The 20205-nt window shown below is 44.9% G+C and overlaps 1 protein-coding gene across 27 annotated transcripts in view; it reads right to left on the reverse strand.

Annotated features, from left to right (window-relative positions):
• Positions 1-20205, reverse strand: part of LOC118283604 (neurexin-1a) — a 231974-nt gene that overhangs the window by 120488 nt on the left and 91281 nt on the right. For 17 of the 27 annotated variants that reach the window (XM_035605752.2, XM_035605776.2, XM_035605771.2 and 14 more), the window contains 5 exons: positions 17963-18346; positions 10590-10793; positions 8135-8161; positions 2007-2129; positions 1124-1505 (listed from right to left, as the gene is read on the reverse strand). In XM_035605752.2, the coding sequence (XP_035461645.1) occupies positions 1124-1505; positions 2007-2129; positions 8135-8161; positions 10590-10793; positions 17963-18346 (1120 nt within the window). Of the gene's footprint in view, positions 1-1123; positions 1506-2006; positions 2130-3494; positions 5509-8134; positions 8162-10589; positions 10794-17962; positions 18347-20205 lie in introns of those variants that run through there. The other 10 variants (XM_035605794.2, XM_035605778.2, XM_035605759.2 and 7 more) reach the window with 4 other exon arrangements.

The following is a 20205-nucleotide window of genomic DNA, read 5'->3' on the forward strand; positions in this document are numbered from 1 at the left end:
GCAAGACAAGTCAGACTGTAAAAAAGAAAAATAACATAACATATTTAAGACTAATGAACCTCAGAAAAGTGGGGTGAGTGTGTGTGTGCGCGCTCAATTGTGTAGATATGAGAGTATCAGCAAGTGCAGCTGTCTGAGAGGCGCTAAATAATTGGCAGGTTCCAAAGGGTTGCTGGCTTTGCTGCACAAATTGGTCTTAAATTCTTCGGCTTACAGGCAATTTTATGATTCACATGCTCATTTTAATTAAAATAGATGCCTTTAATGTTGATCATATTGAATAATACCTTAACTTCAGGCATTACTTCAAAGGAGGTCATTCTATAGCTGCATACCAGCCATAAGAAATGCTCCCTTGTGTAGTCGATTCCCTTTTATGTCGGGTATTTGTTGTGCCTTCATGACGATTTAGAAAGAACAGTAATTGCCCACAGCGCTTTCAGAAAATGTTCTGGCATGGAGGTGATAAGAAAAGAAAAGAATTTGGATTCCCATAATAATGGCTTAAAAGGCTGTAAAGAATTATATTCTGTTTGGAAAGTGTCATATAGTCTGAAGAGCGGCATTATTAAAAAACATAATCCATTTATGTGGATAGTCTTACATAAACAGACATCTTGCTACACTAGTATGAAACTCATTCAACACAGTTTAAAGCCCGTTTGCGTTTCACATTTGCATTTGGTGTGTACACCTGGTGACAGGTCGGTGTGCTCTACAAGTAAAGCTGTGTGTGCGTGCGTGCGAGGAGCTGAGTAGTAACTGTAGCCTGAGCAGAGACAGGCAGAACAGCTACATAAAATCATTAATGCCGCCTACTGCAAATCAAACTTCATCTATAGGAGGAGAAAAAAAACATCAAAGTACAAGCCATTGTTTGACCAATCATCTCTGGCAGTGTGGCGCAAAAAAAGAAAAAGAAGAATTGACGGCTTCACCAAATTTGGAGTGAAATGTAGCAAAAAGATCAAGATTTCTGTAACTAGCCACAAAGAGCCAGTTACAGCTCTTGAAGATTTAAGTGAAGTGCGTGTGAGTGGATCTGCCGGAGCTAAGCGGGGGAAACACTCAGTCAAATTCTCTGCACTCCCAGTTTATGACGACAGGGGAAGCATCCTCTTACCCTTTGACCAGCTCCACCACGATGAAGTCGTTTCCATCCCCGCTGTTGTAAAGGATGAGGCCGTCGGACGAGGTGGTTTTGAACTGAAAGAAGAGGTGCATGGAGTAGTAGGCCTGCAGGGTGGTGAGGGTCACGTAGCTGGAGCGCGACTTGAACGTGACGGGGTCGGCGATGATGTTCTTGAAGCCGATCATGGCGTTGAGCTCGCAGTAATCGATGTCGCCGTTTTTACACAGGTCTATGTACGCCATGCCGTTGAAGGCGAGGCTCTGCAGGTGGCCAATGAAGTTGGACGGCACCATGGACAAAAAGCGCTTCTCTGTCACGATGCCTGTCTCGATGTTGTGGAACTCCAGCTGGGTGTGATCGCCCGCCATTTGACCTTCGATCGGCAGGAGAGGGGGGAGGGAGTGAAGATGTTATTGGGGGTATACGGCCGTTAAAAAAGACGATCGCTTTGCAATTAAACGATCCCTTTAATAATGACAGCAACATCAAAGTGCAGGACATCAAAAATATATCTAATATGGATTAACATAGACCTTAAACAATACACTTCATCCACTACTGCTGTCTTCAAAATAGTTTTGCAGAGTGACATTAATTGATGTAGGCAGCATTCTCTCTTTCATAGCCATCTATAGTAATAATATTTATATGACATCATCATTTAAGGAGGCATGTTTTTCACATTGTCTGTCAGGAAAAACAAATGAGCGCAATTTAAAACCTGACACAGCAAAAACACACTCAAAGTTGTCTTTTAATCTGCAAAAGAGCTTGTGTCTTACCTAGAATCTGAGAGCCCAACACATGTTACGGGTCATTTAAATGTCTAGGAGGGAAAAAAAATGCTGTCAGAGGAGCAGAGGGTGGGAAGTACCTTCGACGGGCAGCAGATCGTCCACGGTCAGTTTCAAATTCTTGCCCCTCCTGAACACACGCACTGTGTGCCACTCATTATCGTTCAGATGCTGACCCGCAAAAATTGTCTCTGGACCTTTGCCTGCAGGACAGTCCAAACAATGGTTAACACGCATGCACGCCCGCCCCCACACACACACACACACACACACACACACACACACACACACACACACACACACACACACACACACACACACACACACACACACACACACACACACACACACACACACACACACACACACACACACACACACACACACACAACGAGACAGAGAGGCTGAGAGATAGCAGATATAATCAGAATCAGAGAAGGGGGAGGTCGAAAGGGAGGAGAGTGTAGAGGAATGCAGTAGTTTGACAGAGACAGAAAACATGAAGGTAGACATAGTTAATCGTCCATAAAAAAAAAACATCATTCTGACTCGCATTTGCTGTGCTGCACCATTAGACAGGGCATCACATTTCCCAATTATTACCGAGCGCTATTTTCATCACACCAAGAGGAGGGAGGCAGTAATGAGAGTGTCACATTATTGTTATTAGCAGCAGCACTGACTCATAAATGTGTAGTGTCTGTGTGGTTTTAGTTCACTTAAGAAACAAGGGTTGATTTGACTTCTATTTATAGCTGGTTTTCCTCATTTCTCATGAGATTTCTTTTTTCTTTTCTCATTCCTTTCATGCCACTTGGTGGCAGCAAATGACCAGCGAAAGGCAGCGACAGTGCAGGACATTTAACTGAGCATCACTCTCCATCTTGTTTACCCACCGCCAGTGAAACCCAGTATTTGATTTGTCTCATGTCCACCACATGAAATGAAATAATGATACGGAAAGAAACACTTGCATAATAGAAGCAGTGTTCCTGCTGGTGAAAAAAAGAAGAAAACGCTTTAAAAGGAAAACGGCCGGGCCATTGTCTGTAGGAAATACAGAATGTGATTTTCATCGGGTGTGTTTTGGAAGCGAGGAGGTTACTGGTAGCCGCAGGAACATTGTAGAAACGCTGCACCCGTTCTATCAAGTCAGGCGCTTTCATTTAATCCTTAAAAAAAATCCCATTCAACTGAAGAACATGTGATGAATAGCATTCCATCAAATCTCTGGATCATTCCTTCACTGAATCCTGACACTTGATCTGACGTGTGTCACTACCAGCAAGTACCAATGGAGAAGTCTCAAAGGATCACAAAAACAACTAGCAAACACAAGAGGGCCTTCGCCAGCCTCCTGCTGGTCGGCGCTCGGGGCCCAAGTATAATTCAGATTACTCAAATTTGGAATCACAGATAAATCATTGCAACTTGAACAAGTCTCTGTCATTTTCACAAAAATAAAATATCTCCTTCACACACTTCTGCATTTAGAAATTACAACATAGGTTCAACTGGGGCAACACTTGCAGCCTCCATCTTAGAGCATATTTGGACTGGCTATTTACTGTAGCTGTGACGTTCCTCCTCCAGGGCACACATAACCAAACAGCCCACTGACAATGCGCCTCTGTGACAGTTTTTGAATTCCCAGGCTGCGGACACCTCGCCCACTGCGGGGAGCATTTCAGATGTGTGCCAGGTTCGTTCTCCTGAGCACATTTATGGCCATTTATCCTCTCCTTTTCCTGCAATCTTCAAAGCCCCGATGCGATGTGAATGCAAATCTAAGGGGGGGCCAAAGTACTGGGACACACTCCACCTCAGAGGCACAGTTCTGCTTTGAGGCCCTAAACGTCAGGGGCAGGATTGAAACCAGACGACTGGCGAGGGATTAAGGATGACAGATATGAAATAATGGGATTGAGTTGGACTTGAAAGCGTGCTTGATATTTGCCTTCCATCATCCTGTCCTGTCCTTGCCCTCCAAGAGGGAAATAACGGAAAGGGGAAAAGAGGTCAGTCATATTAGGCAAAACATTCCTGCACAACATCCACGACTGCAGGGCCTGGTTTTACACCTGTTGTGCAGTCTCTGGTTCAAACTGCCGGCCGCCGGCCGGACATTCAGTCCACTGTGTGCCGCGTCCAGCCACCTCTGGTGCCCTGGCTGATGGTGATCCATCTGCAGTGATGGATCTGCAGTGATCTCTCCCTGCCTCATTGACTTCAGGGCCCAAGGGAACAGTGGAGGAGTGTGGCACGTACAGGGCAGCATGAGAAGATGTGATTATCCAGTCAATCAGCTCTGGCTGGCTGGATGACAGGACGGATGCTGGTGCTGCCCGCTCCGACACGGTGACTCGACCCAGGTGGAGACAAAAGAGAAAGAAGAAAAAAGAAAAAGAAAAAGGACTTGCTGACCAAGCAGCAGGCCTCCACAGCTGGATGGCCGCGCACGCAGACATCAAAGGCAGCACACATGCAAAGGGAAGCTTAGCAGGCTGCCCATGCAAGTCGACCTGCTTGTCCAATCGATGCCCTGCTGACTGAAAACCCAATCGTGAAAATGTTTGAGCGAGCAGAGGTTAAACCGTGTTAAAACAATAAACGACGGCAACTGCTGTTTCGCGCCCGCGTTCCCCCTCGTTCCACACACTGCTCCACACTGAACAGGATGAAAGGTCGCTGCTTCGAATCTAACTCGCCGGACCCCCTCGCTGACATCGCCGAGTATTTTTAGCTCGGACTGCGCCATCGTGTCATGTTAACTACCTGCCGGCCTTGACGGGAGAGTCCCGCAGCATGCTGCAAGTCTGGAGGAATGCTCGGTTGTTCGTCCTCACCTTCTAATTTAACTTGCTCGTGTTGTTTACGAGGGCTGCTCAGCCAACGCGCGAGCGTCTTCCACAAACTAATTGATTGCAACCGCAGGGAACATCACAATAATTACCCCTCATTCTGAAGCACCTCACTGCTCTTTCTCCTCACTCGATACTCAGTCTACACTGCCGTACGTGCAGAATCACAGCGAGGTTTCGATCCCTGCGGTATATTGGTGTTGCTGAAGGAAGGGCTACCGTAGTCTATTATTATATGAGAGCAGGGGATGACGTTTTATGTTTTTATGCTATATGTATATTCTAATTCAGCCTTCGGGATTTGCTATTCAAAGAATGGTCACATCACAAAAAAGCACTTTGGAATCAGGCAACAGTTAGAATACTCTAATACGCTGGCAACATTTCAGCATCTTGTCAAAGTATACATTCACTTTTTTTTGTTTTAAATGTGTTTGTTTAAATTACATCAATTTAACAGCTAATGTTTTTGTGGCCATCTGGAGTGAAATGTGCTTAATAAATCAAATGTTGCTTTCTTGCTAGCACTATTGCAGTTTAGAATGTTAGTGATGGGGATAACAATGGTCACCACAAAACCACACAGTTAAGCAACCATCTAGCAAAAATCCGAGCACTCAGTAACAGTGGCACTAGCCGATATCAGTTTTTGGCTTAGAAGCACACAGTGTGGCCCCTCCCTTGAAACCGTCCCCTCATCTGTCATTCTAACATGCACACGGGTGTAAAATCCATGTAAAAGAATCTCCTGCATCTATCTATCACTAAATACACCAACAACCAAAGACTAATGTGTATAAAAAAAAATCAATTATGAGAAAAAAAACAACAACTGCTCAAGAAGGCCATGTAGAGAATAAGCACATGGAGTTGCCCCCCCCCCCCCACACCATATTCTGGCTTTACTCTCAACTGTGATTATCCTGCAGTTCAAATGAATGAATAATATAAGACCATAATGAAAACTGTCACGAGATATTTTTAGATCAGATTTTTAGTGTCTTGTCACTCATTGCCTGTTAACAGTGTTTAAGCCGAAGTGGCAGTGTTTTCTCCAGACAGCTCTGGGCAGCCCCAGGGAGCCGAGGTCCCTAACAGACAGTGATGTGTTCTTTGAGTCGCTACTGGAATTCTTCATCCACCAAGCTGACCGGAGCCGCAGCGCCTGACAAGACACATTAATTAACATGGGGGGGGGGGACAAAAATAACTTGGGGGGAAAAAAAACCCGGGATTAAACGCTAACTCGTGAGTGAGTGCAAATGAATGAACACTGGCTCAACACACTTCTTTCCAAGAAGTTCAGATGAACATTTCCTTTTGACAGGATGAGGTCTGGATCAATTAGAGAAAGACCTGCGTTTTTTATTAAACATCCAGTCACATATTAAATGTTGATGGAGTCTAAATAATTGTACTTCAAATTATACAGCAGCTCAGCTTATATGAGACAATTTAAAAAAAAAAGTGCAAATGGTAAAATAAAAAAAACAGTTCATTGAGTAAATGGGACTATTATTTTATTATTTTAAAGACAAATGTGACTATTATTTTATTATTTTTAAGACAAGCATCTTTCTATGAATAAAGAAAGGCCATTAAGATTTAGACGGATATAATCATAACATGTCAACATGACATTGCTTAAAAGCAAAAACAAACTAATGCTGCGTTGTAATTTCATTTGGCATTATTTCTGCAGCCTGTGGGAAATCATCCAGCCTACTTACACACACTGCACACAGCCTATTTGCACCAGTCATGCTAGAGACTTAAGCAACTGTTGAACCAACGGTGGTGAACAGGTTAATTGGGTATTTCCTTGCACCATTACCGACTCCCTATTTTGGGAAAAAAAAGTATGCACGAGACTAAATTAATATTATTTAATATTGTTACCATAGAAATATAGTGATCAACATAGTGAATACAGAGTGCTGGGGTCCACGCATGGACAGATTATGCCTTCGTGCAATTCTCCTAAGCCAAGAATGACCTTTCAAAGCACCAGAGGGGGAACTAAGATCTTAAAGCTGTTTATTTGCATACACAAACAAAGGATGCGATCCAAGATGCATGAACAATGCTATTTAGCATTTAGAAAGGTGTTAAAGGGGGCTGGCTGGAGGTTACATCATGTGATTGTTTGTGGAGGCGTTTTGTTGTGTAATGTCTCAGCTTCTGATCAGGCAGTGACCTTCAAATACTGAAACGCTTTGCCCACAAAAAGATTTTCTTTTTAAAAACCCTGTGATTTCAGAGAACAGTGTGTCATTCTATACAATATGTGACACTGGCACTTACTGACATCATATGGCCTAAACGGTCTGATTTCTGTTGGTATTTACTGATACTGTCAATTTAGAATCATTAAACAGGAAGAAGACTCACGTATTATGACTCCGGAGGAGTAATTATTAATTCATCACTGTTCCTGAATAATAAATGTCAGGGATATTTACCTCCCAAAATATTGCAATGTAACCTCGTTGTTGAAATGCGGCGCGCGCACACACACACACACACACACACACACACACACACACACACACACACACACACACACACACACACACACACACACACACACACACACACACACACACACACACACACACACACACACACACACACACACACACACACACACACACACACACACACAGTGAATCCCACAACAAGATCTATTCCCTCTCCCTCCCCTCCCCTCCATCCTGTTCTTTCTGCTCTGCGAGGCAGGTTAATGAGAATAATAAAATCACACTCTGTATTTCCTCTATGCCTTGAATGGCCTCATCACTTTACAACGGCCGACTGAAGTAGAACGAGGAAAGAAAAAAAAGGAAAAATTGCGAGGGAGTGACAAGGGAATCGTGCATGTCTAAAATGCCTGTGCTTCCAAATCATGCATTTTATATCAGCCTGAGTACATGAGTGAAAAGGTTCGTTAATTAGAAACAACTCAGTGTGCAGCATCGCCGCCATATTTGGGTTTGTCATTATTTCAAGCCTCCCCCCCCCCCCCCCCCCTTCATTGCTCTCCTGGACAGCTGATGCACACAACACCACCACGCAAACCCGCACCCATAACTCCTTGAATTGGTATGATAAAATGTAATGTCTATGTCAATGCAAGGTGCAAGTCTGATATATTCCAGTGCACTGATTAAATTCCACAGCTTGAGGATACTTTAACGTCAGCATCATAAACTGGCTGTAGAGACGAAACTGTAAACCTGGCTACGTTACAGCACAGCTGGGGACTAAAACATGAATGTCCAGAAACAGTGAGAGTTAGAGAAGAAGAAGAAGAAGAAGAAGAAGAAGAAAGGTGAACAGTAACTTACTGGAGGTACAGTTAATCCTGATACAATCTAGATGGGGGAGAATAGATGAGAGATAAATTCATCTTTCAACGATACAGCTGCAGACATCATTAAAGCATACAGTCCACCTCTCTGGGGACACACACACAGACCCTGTCCGTCCTCTGATGCTCTCACCCACGGCCCCAGCGAGCTGGTAGAGGCACAGCGGTGGAGCTGTGCCAGAGGAGCACGGCATGGATTTACATGAAAACAAGCTCCAGCAATATAGAGTAGGGAATCGTTGGGGCGGAGGACTATTAATATGACATCGAATGTTATTTAATTATTCATTTTTTCCCCCCCTTGTATGTTTTTCTAGGTAGCCAAACTAAATGGTCAGTGCGTGCTGGGGGATTTCAGGTTTTTTTCTGGGATATGATCTTCTGTTCCGTATGAGAGCATCAGATTCTGGTCAGGGTCAGACAGGGCCAGGTGGAAGGTATCCAGATTCTCTCCAACCCTGTTGTTCTCTCTCTCTCTCCGTCTAACTATCTACTCATCAATCTGTCCACACATGATAGCTTCAATATTTTCTTTTACGGACCTTTTCCCCTTCTATACGTTTTCACATTCACTAGATCATAACACGACTTTAATTTAGTTAAAAATATGCGCACTGCAGAAAAATCAACAGTCCTTAGTTTGTACATTTACATGTTATGCTTCTTGACTTATGGATATTCTGAACTTCTTTTTCAACTTCATTTATTTGAAAGCTATAGCTACTTTTTTTATATGCAAAACACATGTTCAGCTAATAAACTGTGATGCATTATTATGGATTTTACTTCCCATTACAATATAAAAGGCAGGTCAAAAAATACCTGAACCAGCAATTAAAATCCTGCGTAAATGTAAATGCATCAGTTACCATGTTAATAATCCAATATCAAAAACACTGGGGATAGGGAAACTTTTCTCATTAAGTCTTACTTTGGTTAGATAAAATGATATAAGTGAGATTTTGAATGAAAGACTTGAAATGTATGAAGAGTATTTTGGAAAATGTGTAATTGATGCTTTTAATCAATAGTTAAATATATTTCAATATTTCTTCCACGGTTGAAGACAGTACTGTTTTTGCAACTTCCGACGGCCTAGTCGTCATTACAGTCAGTACAATAACAAACTAATCTTCTAGCACACAGCAGTGCCACATGGACTGCCACTATTTCTGTCTTTTCTTTTTTTTAATTGTTTTTTACATCTGTTTCCTACGGCTTAGCTTGTGTCGTGCTGTGAGAAAGGTGACCCAGATCAGACTCGCTCTCTTCCTTCCCATTTGGCCCTGCCTGTCGTGTGTTGTCAACCACAGCAGAAAAAGTGGTCGCAAACAGCCAGAGACCAACACAAGCCCTACCCTGACAGGGAATGCTCTGCTTTTTGAAGGGAGGGACACGACAGACACGCTTCAAGATCCGACGGCCACGGATGAACTCAGACAGAAAAAATCGAAATCAAAAATCTAAAAAATTGCCAAAGAACAAATGTGGTTTTCTTTTCGTCCGGGGGCATCTTCTTGTAGTCGCAGTGATCAGACTTCTCTGTGGTGGCACACTTGCCTTCCTCGTGGTTGACAGCAGACACAGACTGTCTACTTTGTATGCATGGCCATCCAGGTCCGCTTAGGGAGCTCGTTTCCGTTTAGCCAGTGGAAAGGAGAAATAGATGACTATCATTTATGCGGCATAGCTCTGTTTGAGAGGGATCAAACTTTTCACGGGCATCATTGAATTCTTTCCCGGGAAGAGAACTGACACACACACGCCGACAACAGAGTAAGTTTCAGGTTTGTTCGCTTTTCCTGTGCTAATTTAAGTCACATTTGCTGATTTTTCTGGGTAATCACCCCCCCTGCAATGATTAAAGTACATAGGGGAACAAATGAGTGTGTGTGTGTGCTACTAAGGGCTGCATTATATTAGGTGACCACAAGCTGAGAGGAGGTGTTGTATATAAAAAAAAAGACACTCTTTCATTTCCCCAAGAATTATTAGCTCCCTCATATGGATGATAACCGAATCTATCCAATATAAAAACAGCACCAGGAAAGAATAGGGCATCGTGCGCGCTGTAGGGGGAGCTCCCTTTAGAGCAATAAGACATGCATGGATGTTGATCCGAGGTTAGTTGATGGATCGGGCAGAGAGCATTCCCTGCTGGGCAAGAGTAGCTGTGTGCTCAACTGGCAGTGAGCGGAGAGCCGCAGACTCTTGCCATTGAAAGTCTTTACACCATCTCTTTCTATTCAAAATGTGTATAATATTTTTAAAAAAAAGATATGTGTGTGTGTGTGTGAGTGAGGGAGGGAGTGAGTGAGTGAGTGAGTGAGAGAGAATATGTGGCTATGTGTATCTGAAGCCGCTATTAAGCATAGTTTGGTTTTATCTGACACGTGACTCTGCTGCAGCAGTGTGTGCGTCCGAGGCGTTACCTAAATTGACAGTCAGGCGGACGCGGCCGCTCTCCAGCTCCAGACGCAGGCTGTCAGCCGAGTCCCGAGACGTGGTGGCGATTAGGATGCCGTAGGCTCGCTGGGAGCGGAAGCGCATGGACACGTCCTCCGCCTCTGTGTGCATCACCACTGGCAGCTGGACCTTCATAAACTTGCTGCCGTCATAGCTGAGGATCGTCGCCTCTGCAGAGAGGATGAGGAAGAAGAGGAGGATGAGTGATGGGTAAAATGGAGAGTGGAGGTTTCACGGTGAATTGGTGGCCGGGAGGTGTCGGCTCAGTCCAAAATGATGTCTTATATGTGGATATAATTTAGCGCCGGTGTATGGAAATATATTAACAGGAAAAGATGGTGATTATGTATTCAAATACAGACATTGTGATTCAGAGGTCACCAGGCACACAGTGAGAGAGTGCGTATTGTGTTTCTGGTAGAACAATGCACTGAGATACGCCTGCTGCAGTGCAAACCTTCGCAGCCCGCACTGACGTGCCATCCAGCATCCAGTCCATCCACAGAGGGATGATCAAACCATGAAGCCGACAAACACAGCGACAGTCTTATGGGACTTAGTGTCTCCGGATGTGTGTTGCTCAGTCATGTGCTTTGCAGGTTCGTTAGGGAAGACGGCACACCGACAGCTGACGAATCCAACAATTAGACTACCAGAAATCACAAGTACAATTCAAAACGAGTGGGTCTTTTAAATTAACAAAGTAAGTGATGCCTAAATGGCATGTGCACAGACACGCCACCCGAGAGCAGTGTGCAAACACTTGTCGCTCGCCCAGCTATAGTCTCGACAGCTACACAACCTCCCTCCAAAATCTGCGCCCTTCCATCTCTGTCCCACTTGACGTGGTGGCCTCCAACAGTGAAAACACAGTATAGAGGTAGGTGCATATACAAGCCGGGACAGTATAGTATAAACACTAACAGGAAAAATATATTTCTGGAAAGGAAATAAAGGTGATGTAATGAAACGCAGAATTGCATTCAACATTTTTGTATCAGCTGTTTAAAAGTGGCAAACGATAAAAGGAAAAATTGGTATTGAGGGGGGTAAGGGGGGCTGACAGTATTGTAACAGTCTGAGGACCTTGAATATTGAGCTTGCGCATGGGATGACTGCATTTATTCAAAGCATTAGTCAGCCGTCTGGAGAAACGCCGGGCACATTGTTGAACGCTGGCAGGAGGTTGTAACAGCATTTCCGGTAGTGTAACTAAACCAAAACCCAATAACAAAGCCATTACTGCAGCTGCAGAGCCGAAGCAGATAGGAGGGTGAGTCGCAGGGACGGGAGATGGAGAGCGGGTTGGGGCGATAGGCTACCAATAGTACGCACACGCACGCACGCACGCACACGCACACACACACACACCAACTCATCACCACTGCCTCGTCACACAGAGCCAATGTCACATCCATCCCCTGGGATGACTCCGTCACATTCCTCACCCAAATCCAATTTCTCCACGCCCTCCTGGGGTACGCTGCAGATGACAGGGGCGTGTGACAAACGAGTTCTCGCCGCTAAACTGCTTCCCTACCATGCAGCTAAAGCAAAGAGCGGCATTCGGAAACTGTTAAAAGACGCCAGGGAGATCGGTCAACTGTTCAAACACCTAATACCGGCAAAAAATAATGTTTGTCACCGTAATATTAGCCAGCACTTGGACCCAGTAAGACAGAATCCCCTTGCTGTATTTAACCTGCCCTCTGTATGTAACATGCTCTATACAAATAAACAGTCGCTGTCTGTTGTTGAGGCGTATGTTCACACTGGGAAGACGAGACGTGAAAACCATTGCTGCCAAACAATGAGTGACATATCTGAGTGCTGCACTGCAAAGAATTCCTGCTCCGGCATAAATCCTTCTGCTTATAAATTGACTGTCTGAAAAAAAAGAAGAAGAGAAAAAAAAGATCCATTACACTTGTGGAAAATTGCTCTAGGTTAAAAAATCTCACAGGGCACTGATGATGACAGAAATGTGTCCATGTTTTCTGTGTTAGCCCCGCCGCTTCCTTTAATAACTAACTGTATATAAAAAAAGTACGGGGTCAGGTTAGTTCACTGCCATTATTATCAAAACAAAAATTCTTAGGGGAGAAGGAAAGTACTGATGTGATGTGACCTATTGCAACACTGATGAATAAAGAACATTTTACTTGATTCTTTATTGAATATGAATAATCTTCTCAAACTGAATAGGTGGATGAAATCAATCACAACAGGAGTAAATATTGCATTTCATGCAAGATGTCAGCTCTCCTGAGATGACATGAGGACTTGTCTAACGTGCCATAAAAAAAATATTAAAAAAACTGTTCCAGATGGATATGAAAATATGGAGAGTGACATGTGAGGGAATCATCACCTAATGCAAAGTGAGCACCTGTCAAAAACCCAATCCTGGAAGCCCAGTCATTTTTTAATGGCACTCCTGTGTTTAATATAGAAATAAATTGAGAGGACTGAGGCCGGAGTTTCTGCGTGTGCCAACCCAACAGGAGGCTGTCAGAGGGTAGACAGAGCATACCGCATTCAACCAACCACTCCTCCTCTGCTCATGAAGCAAAATACAGCATTGTTGTCTGATTTTTAACAAGAGCAATGGGGACAATTAACGAATAAAGTTGTGCTTCTAACAAGGGTTAGTAAAGGCAGACTGGCACACAGTTCTTTTTCCACTCTCCCCCAAGGTTAACAGGCTCCAGAGGAAGGGAGAGCTGTCAGCTGCATGTCACAGGATTGCGATGTCCCACAGTGTCAGGGCACCAGGCCCAATCCAATTCAAAGATTTCCCGGAAAAACAACTGCCAAATGCTCTCTCGGAGTAGGTATGTCCAACATCCACAAGGAAGAAATGGCTGTGAGCTATCATAAATAATTCAAAGCTGCCCATGTCTTCTTCACCGCAGCCTCCTTTGAGTGTCTCCGTACACACGAGGCGAGAAATAGACTGGCGGCCTGTTAAACGTGTGAGGAAAAAGTCGACATCTGAAGTGGATTTTGGAGACGCGGAAAAAGTCGCGGCGTCGTCGAGGGCCAGGTTCACACCCTCGACGTCATTAGGGCCAAGAAATCAGAGCAAAGGCAGAACATGGAACCAATGTGTGTGTCTCCGTTTAGAGCGGCGGAATCCGCAACTTTCGGCCAGTGCTGTCAGGGACACGTGCAACAGGGCAGGAGGGTGAAGCATGTGAGAGCAGGGTTCATTTGAGACTATTAAAGGAAAATGACCCTTTCGTTTACTGATTTACAAGCTGCAGTCTTAGCTCGTGACTGTGCTGTCAAGGTCTTTCAAAAAAGACACAAGCTCCTCCCAGATGTGCAATGAAGTTTCGGACATTTTCCGGGACTTCTCCACAGGGGCTTGCATGTGAGAACGCCGCTTAAGTTGCTCCAGACATTTTCCTGAACTGTCCCGCCGGCCACATGGTAAGATTTTTTTCAGGAAATGTCAGAGTGAGCCCATGTGAGAATACAACACAAACGTTTTCCGAAAGATTCACGGGTGACAGAGTGGGCGCTCTACCGCTGCGCCACCCCTCACCTGAACGTCCCGGAAGCGCTCCCGCTGTATATGAACGCGTCTGACTCGGACAGTCTCCCGGTGAGTTCGTCTTTCTGTGAAAGGCTAACTCGGGAAACTGTCCAGACCCAATTTCCTGGACATTCTCCAGAGTCCAAATGTGAAAACAGCTCCATCATCATAACCTGTAGGAACCGGAAATCAAGGCCAAGCTCTAATGTACAACTTAAACACACTATACTGTTTCCTTCAGGGTTGTACCTCTGCTCCACCAACGGTGTCTACAACCCCATATAATCCTCCTCCTGTATTCTTGCACACATTTTCCCATGTTTGTCAACCGACGTTCTGTGCATCTGTGTCCACTGCTTCAGGGCATGAGACAACCAGTTCCCCTCTAATGTGCGACTACATTCAAGTGTGGTGAGTGATGACTCACACACAGTGTGCCGTCAAAAGGACATGGCTGAAACGGGTTTTGCTGTTAAAACTCAGCCGCATTCCCCTTTAAGGGCATTTCACAATTACGCAGTAATATTCTGCACCTCTTGGCTTTTGCTCCGGGCCAATGGCAAATGGTTTCATGCTTTGTAAAACAATGCACGTCCCCCAACCAGTTTTTCTACAGTTATACCAATTTACATAATGCTGCGATGCATTCTGTTTTTGTGGTCCCCGTTTTGGAACAAGATCCAATCCTATTCTATCCTACGGCCACTGCAGACACTGGTAATATTATATCAAATATTATGAATGTGTAAGTGCCAAAAAATGTGCACACATCAGTGAGCTGCATGTGTGTGTGTGTGTGTGTGTGTGTGTGTGTGTGTGTGTGTGTGTGTGTGTGTGTGTCCGGCGCATGCGTTGAGTGAGCACACCCGTGTGCTGCCCGATCCTCAGCATGTTCCTTTATTAATCGCAGGTATGTGCGGCCGCTCTCCGCTAGAAGGGAACGCAGGTGCTGTCAGTGCTGAAAGCCAGTGTGTCATATCTCATTAGGGAATATGTGCGTGCGCTACAACGCACCCTCTGCACCATCTGGGAGGCTGCCTTGGCCTCACACTGCAAGACTAATATTTGGGCTAATTAGCAACTGGAGGAACAATAAAGGGGGAAGACATTTGGGATGCAAGGGGGGGAAATTGCTTTGTCTGCTTAATTAAAACCTCTCAAAACAGGGCGAACAGCTCCACGGCTCTCTTCCGAAAACTCCACCTCCTGTTCCTTCCCCTCTTGTCGTCCTCCTCCTCCTCCTCCTCCTCCTCCTCCTCCTCCTCCTCCTCCTCCGCCATATGCAGTAGCTATATTTTGCCACCGGGTGGTACACCATGCATGGACAAGTGAGAGCCGGGGTAATTCTTTTGACAGCTCCTCGGCCTGCTGGTGCCTGCTTCATCCTACCAGCGCCGAGGCAATCTGGAGCCATCAAAACAGCTGGCAGCACACCGGCACCCATCCTCCGTACCACTGCTCCCACTCACACACTTGCCAGACTCACGCACAGAGGCAGAGGCAGCCAGATAAATAGAAAAATTGGACAGAGGAGCTGAGATGCCACAGGAGGCTCCAGGGTTTTGAGCAAGAGACGAGGAAGTCATAGCGAAGCGGTTTCAAACACAGAAATGCAGGTTTGCTGCTTTTATTTGCACATTACGTCAGAGCGGATTTTTTATAATCATTTTTTAAAATTTTTTTATTCAAGACCACTCTCCAGATAAGTAATTATCTTCCTGAAGTGAAACGATCTGTGTCCCGGGCCCACTCCACCTCCCTCGAGTACGATGCCCCAATTCCTGTCAACTCATTAGCTAGAATGGAAAATGCACATGTGGAAAAAAATCAGAGCAGCGCCGAGCCGAGCCTGACTGACACATTCATCTGAGATGGAGGAGATTTAGATTCAATCTTTCATGTAGTCTTTTAGTTCATATATTAATATCCTGTCAGAGCATTAACCGCCTTTCTGCATTCCCAAGAGTAGTCACATGTCATTAAATTTCACAGCTGAATTTTCAATTGTAAACTAAAAACACAACACATTTCTGGTATCATGTGCTTTTGTTGGCTTATTATGATTTATGTTCTGGGTTTTTTTGCTTCCATTTAACTCAGCAGATTTCCATCAGCACGCTGTCAGCCAAACATATCCCACACCCCAGTTCCAGGATATTTAGGCAACAGCACTTTATTAATGTGAATGACTCAAGCGCAGAGGAGACGCACGAGCACAAGTCGAGCTGACACATGTAACAGCGTGGGACGTGTTACATCCCAGCTAAAGTTTTTCCCACCGAGAACCAGTCCGGGCTGTCGTTCCTGTGCAGATGCGTTATACTGTGATAACGGTGTCACATGCTCGGGGTATTTTTTGACATTTGCCTTGACTATGCATATGTTAACCATTTGTTGGTTTTTTTGCTCATTTGCTGCCTTCGCTCCATTGAGATTTCATAAAATCATACCGCTTGAGAAGCGCAGGAGATATATATATATATATATTGATATGATATGATGTTCATTATAAATTCACAGTATACAGTAGCTTTACATGCATTGAATATTCACTTTCCCCGATGTGCCTTTTAATTCATGAATGAACAAAAATATATAATTCTGTGATTATTCTAAAAACTACTGAATCAAATTCTCTGACTCCTCAACTAATTGTCATTGCTCCCAAATCCTTAGCACTGCAAACATCTTTAGTGATTGAACTATACATTCAACATATTTATTCACTCAGCCTGATTAAAAAAGCATGCAGTTCCAATCTTAGGATAATTACCTCGGAGCACACTACGGCTTCCTCATACAGCTGCTCATGAGGGGTCAAAGGGCAATCATCTGGTCACCAGGCCAACATGTAAATGCTGAACAGGCAGAAAAGCGGGTCCACACTGAGCTGAGCTGTGCTTTGGTAAGCAAAGATATGCCCTCGTGACTGCTTATTTTCAGCTACATTACAGATACGGCGAGAACAAAATACAGCAAGCAAGGCGGGGTCTCGGGGGGTAACTTCAAGCAAATGCAGCTCTTACTAAAGACAAACACATATATTGGTTTCAAAGCAATACGTTCAAATGACGCCAAAATAAAATGCTGCTAAAGAAATTTGAGAAGATAACGTTTCTTTTGTATTTCAGTATGAACATTAATAAAAACTGTGCCCTCCATGAAATGAACCACTGTGGAGTCTGTTGCATTCTAAGAGGTGGAGCTGTAGGAGTTCAACGCGTGACGCTCACTCTCGTTTCTCTCCTCTGGAGGAGAGGGGGATAAGTATTCTGCTCCGGGTCCGGTCATGAGCGAGTGGTTTGATGAGCCAAATGGTTAGCAGAAGACAGCCCATTTACAGTGGACGTGAGCAGGAGCACCTCAGTGGTGCATCAGTCACCTGCCACTCAACACACTCCAACATCAGCCAGTCTCATCCTTGTCTGTCTCCACACGCAACGCGTTCTTTCCTGTCTTACAATGCGTTCAGTCTGCTGTAGGAGAGCTGCCGGTGTTCAACCATCACCCTAGACAACAAGAAAAGACCACCTGCGGGCTTTCTGTCTGGTGACAGAAGCTCAGCCTGAACTTGACAGGAGGTCCACTCTCAGACAAAGAATCCTAAATCTACAGCAGATTGTTAATTATGTTCACACTCCTATGATCGCATGCCCACCTCAGAAGACAAATGCGCAGTGAGGAGGAAGTGTGTCGTTGTGCGGCATCATCAACAATTCACACGCGCCAATCCAGGTTATGCCCACCACACCGAAATGAGCTGGGTGGAGAAGATGACACCAAAAACGAAAGCCCTACCTCTTTCACAGGAGCGTCCCAGGTATCCAGTCCCAGAGCAGTCGCACACGTAGCGGTTCCAGCCCTCTCTACAGACCCCGTTGTTTTGGCAGGGGTTGCTCAAACACTGCTTGGGAGGCTCCTTGGAGCACGAGGGCTTCACCCCGGCAGCCTTCTGGATCTCGGCCAAGCGCCGGACATCCTTACTCTGTCCGTCGATGAACAGATCCCGGATGCAGCCCACGTAGCCGTAGTTGAGCAGCGCTGTCCAAACCTCGGTCGGGAACACCAGCCCCATTTTGTTCTCTGGCAGACCCCCGAGGTAGAGATTGTCATCCAGGTCCAGGATCTCACTTTCGCCAGGGGCTGTGTAGGCAGTACGGAGGGTGTTGATAGAGATTGTACCTAAAAAAAAAAGTAAATAAGACACAGAAGGAAAAGTTAATCTTTTCTGTTTTAACTACTATTGATGACTGTAGATGCCAAACCACACCATTCACCCTGCAGAGACACAAACACGCAGAGATGACCCATTTAAAGATGGTTTGATGAAGAAATTAGCCTAATTAGTGTTATCCATCTGGACAGGATCGGGATTTTCTCCATTTAGAATGACTGATGATTGTTGATAAGACACATTAATCACAGGGCAGCTAGTCTATTAGTAGCCTAATCTGGAATCCCTGAGAGTATCCTCTCCATTTTCCTTGGATTTCCCATCATAAATCTCCTTTATCTTTAAAGCAGTGGTCATAAAAACAGAAAGGATGGGAAAAGAAAAGTCATTGCCCCCTCTATCATTTCAGCCAACTAAACAAAACAATGATAAAAAAACATCGTAGCCATCTTTTTGAACTTGATTAACGGACTGCAGGCCTTTTTTTTCCCCACCCTGTCTCTCCTTCTGTTTGCCTCTCCCACACATAAACCTGCAATGGGAGTTTGTGTGTTCCCCCCGCCATGATTTATCGCTCTCATTCAGGTTTAATTCTCGATCCGGAGCGCGGTAAACAACACCGGACATGACTGGACTGTAAAGCTGTGGAAAAGGAAAGCCTTACCGTGGGACTCAGGCCGGGTGATTAATTTGTATATGGATCTGTTACTCTCAGTGCAAGAGCCACTGTGGATCTTTAATTAATGGCGTCTGCGTCCACTGCCCGCATCCTCGTCCAGAAATCTATATACGTTGCTGCCGAGGAGCCGCGCGCGCCGGCCTGGGGAGAGCGGCCGAGGAATGGCTGGCTGAGGATGCTCAAGACGAAATTGCCATAAAGTCATAATTTGCATTTTGAGTGGCAGATGCATGCCATGGCAGATATGAAGGAGCTATTAGCTGATTGCCTCAGGCTGAAAGGTCGAGGTCCCACTGTAACCGCTTGTATGTGGAGCAGAGTTTAGGTTACTTTTGAGTTACTTTCAACGCAAGTTGCTTGAATTTTCCGCCGGGCTGCCTGAGACAAATTAGACGTTAAATAGGGACTTTCCCATTTCATTACAGCTAACCATTAGCATGCATGGATGTACATAGCACAATTAATTACAACTATGATGAATAGATACCTATCTTTCCTCAATGAAAGCTCAATTTCTTTGTGCTAGGCTGCCACAAAAAAAGAAAAAGATATTGAAATCAGTCCATGAGCTAAAATAATCTTATACATGTATGTTTTTATTGCCAAGGTGAGCCTGCCTTCTTGCAAAAGTGCTTCAGAGAGACAGCTAAGGACCTAGTGCACAATGATTAACCTGGTCCCACTAACATGCTCCAGCTCTTTTTCCGAGGTCTTGGCCCCGGGCATCTGTTCCGGCACTTCCCTGCCGCCACCCACTGCCCCTGCCCTCTCCAGCCACAGCTGTTGTGACTTCCATGCTTTGCACACTTGGCAGGGGCCACCCGTCACGCAGCCAGAACAGCTCCCTTCAGGTTATGGCTAACGAGCTCACTACATCAAACTCATTAGCGGGGAAACTTTCTCGGAGTGGAGCAGGTGCCTGGCTGAGGAATTATTGCCGGCACCAATCGTGGTGGAATAATAATGGGGTGAGCGCAAAACAGTCACTGTCGGATTGTCACGACGGGTAGAAACTATAGTAGAAAATCATCTGTATTTCTTTTTATTTAATTTAGTTATACATTCATGAAGTAAATGATTCAGGGGGCCATTATTGTATGGCTTCTTCTCTTGCTATCTACTTGCTGTAAACAGCAAACAAGGATGCCGTTAAGTCTACAAGCATGTGAGCCTAAATTGATGTAAGTG

The sequence above is a fragment of the Scophthalmus maximus genome, chromosome 10 (assembly GCF_022379125.1).
Source record: "Scophthalmus maximus strain ysfricsl-2021 chromosome 10, ASM2237912v1, whole genome shotgun sequence".
In the NCBI taxonomy this organism is placed as follows: Eukaryota; Metazoa; Chordata; class Actinopteri; order Pleuronectiformes; family Scophthalmidae; genus Scophthalmus; species Scophthalmus maximus.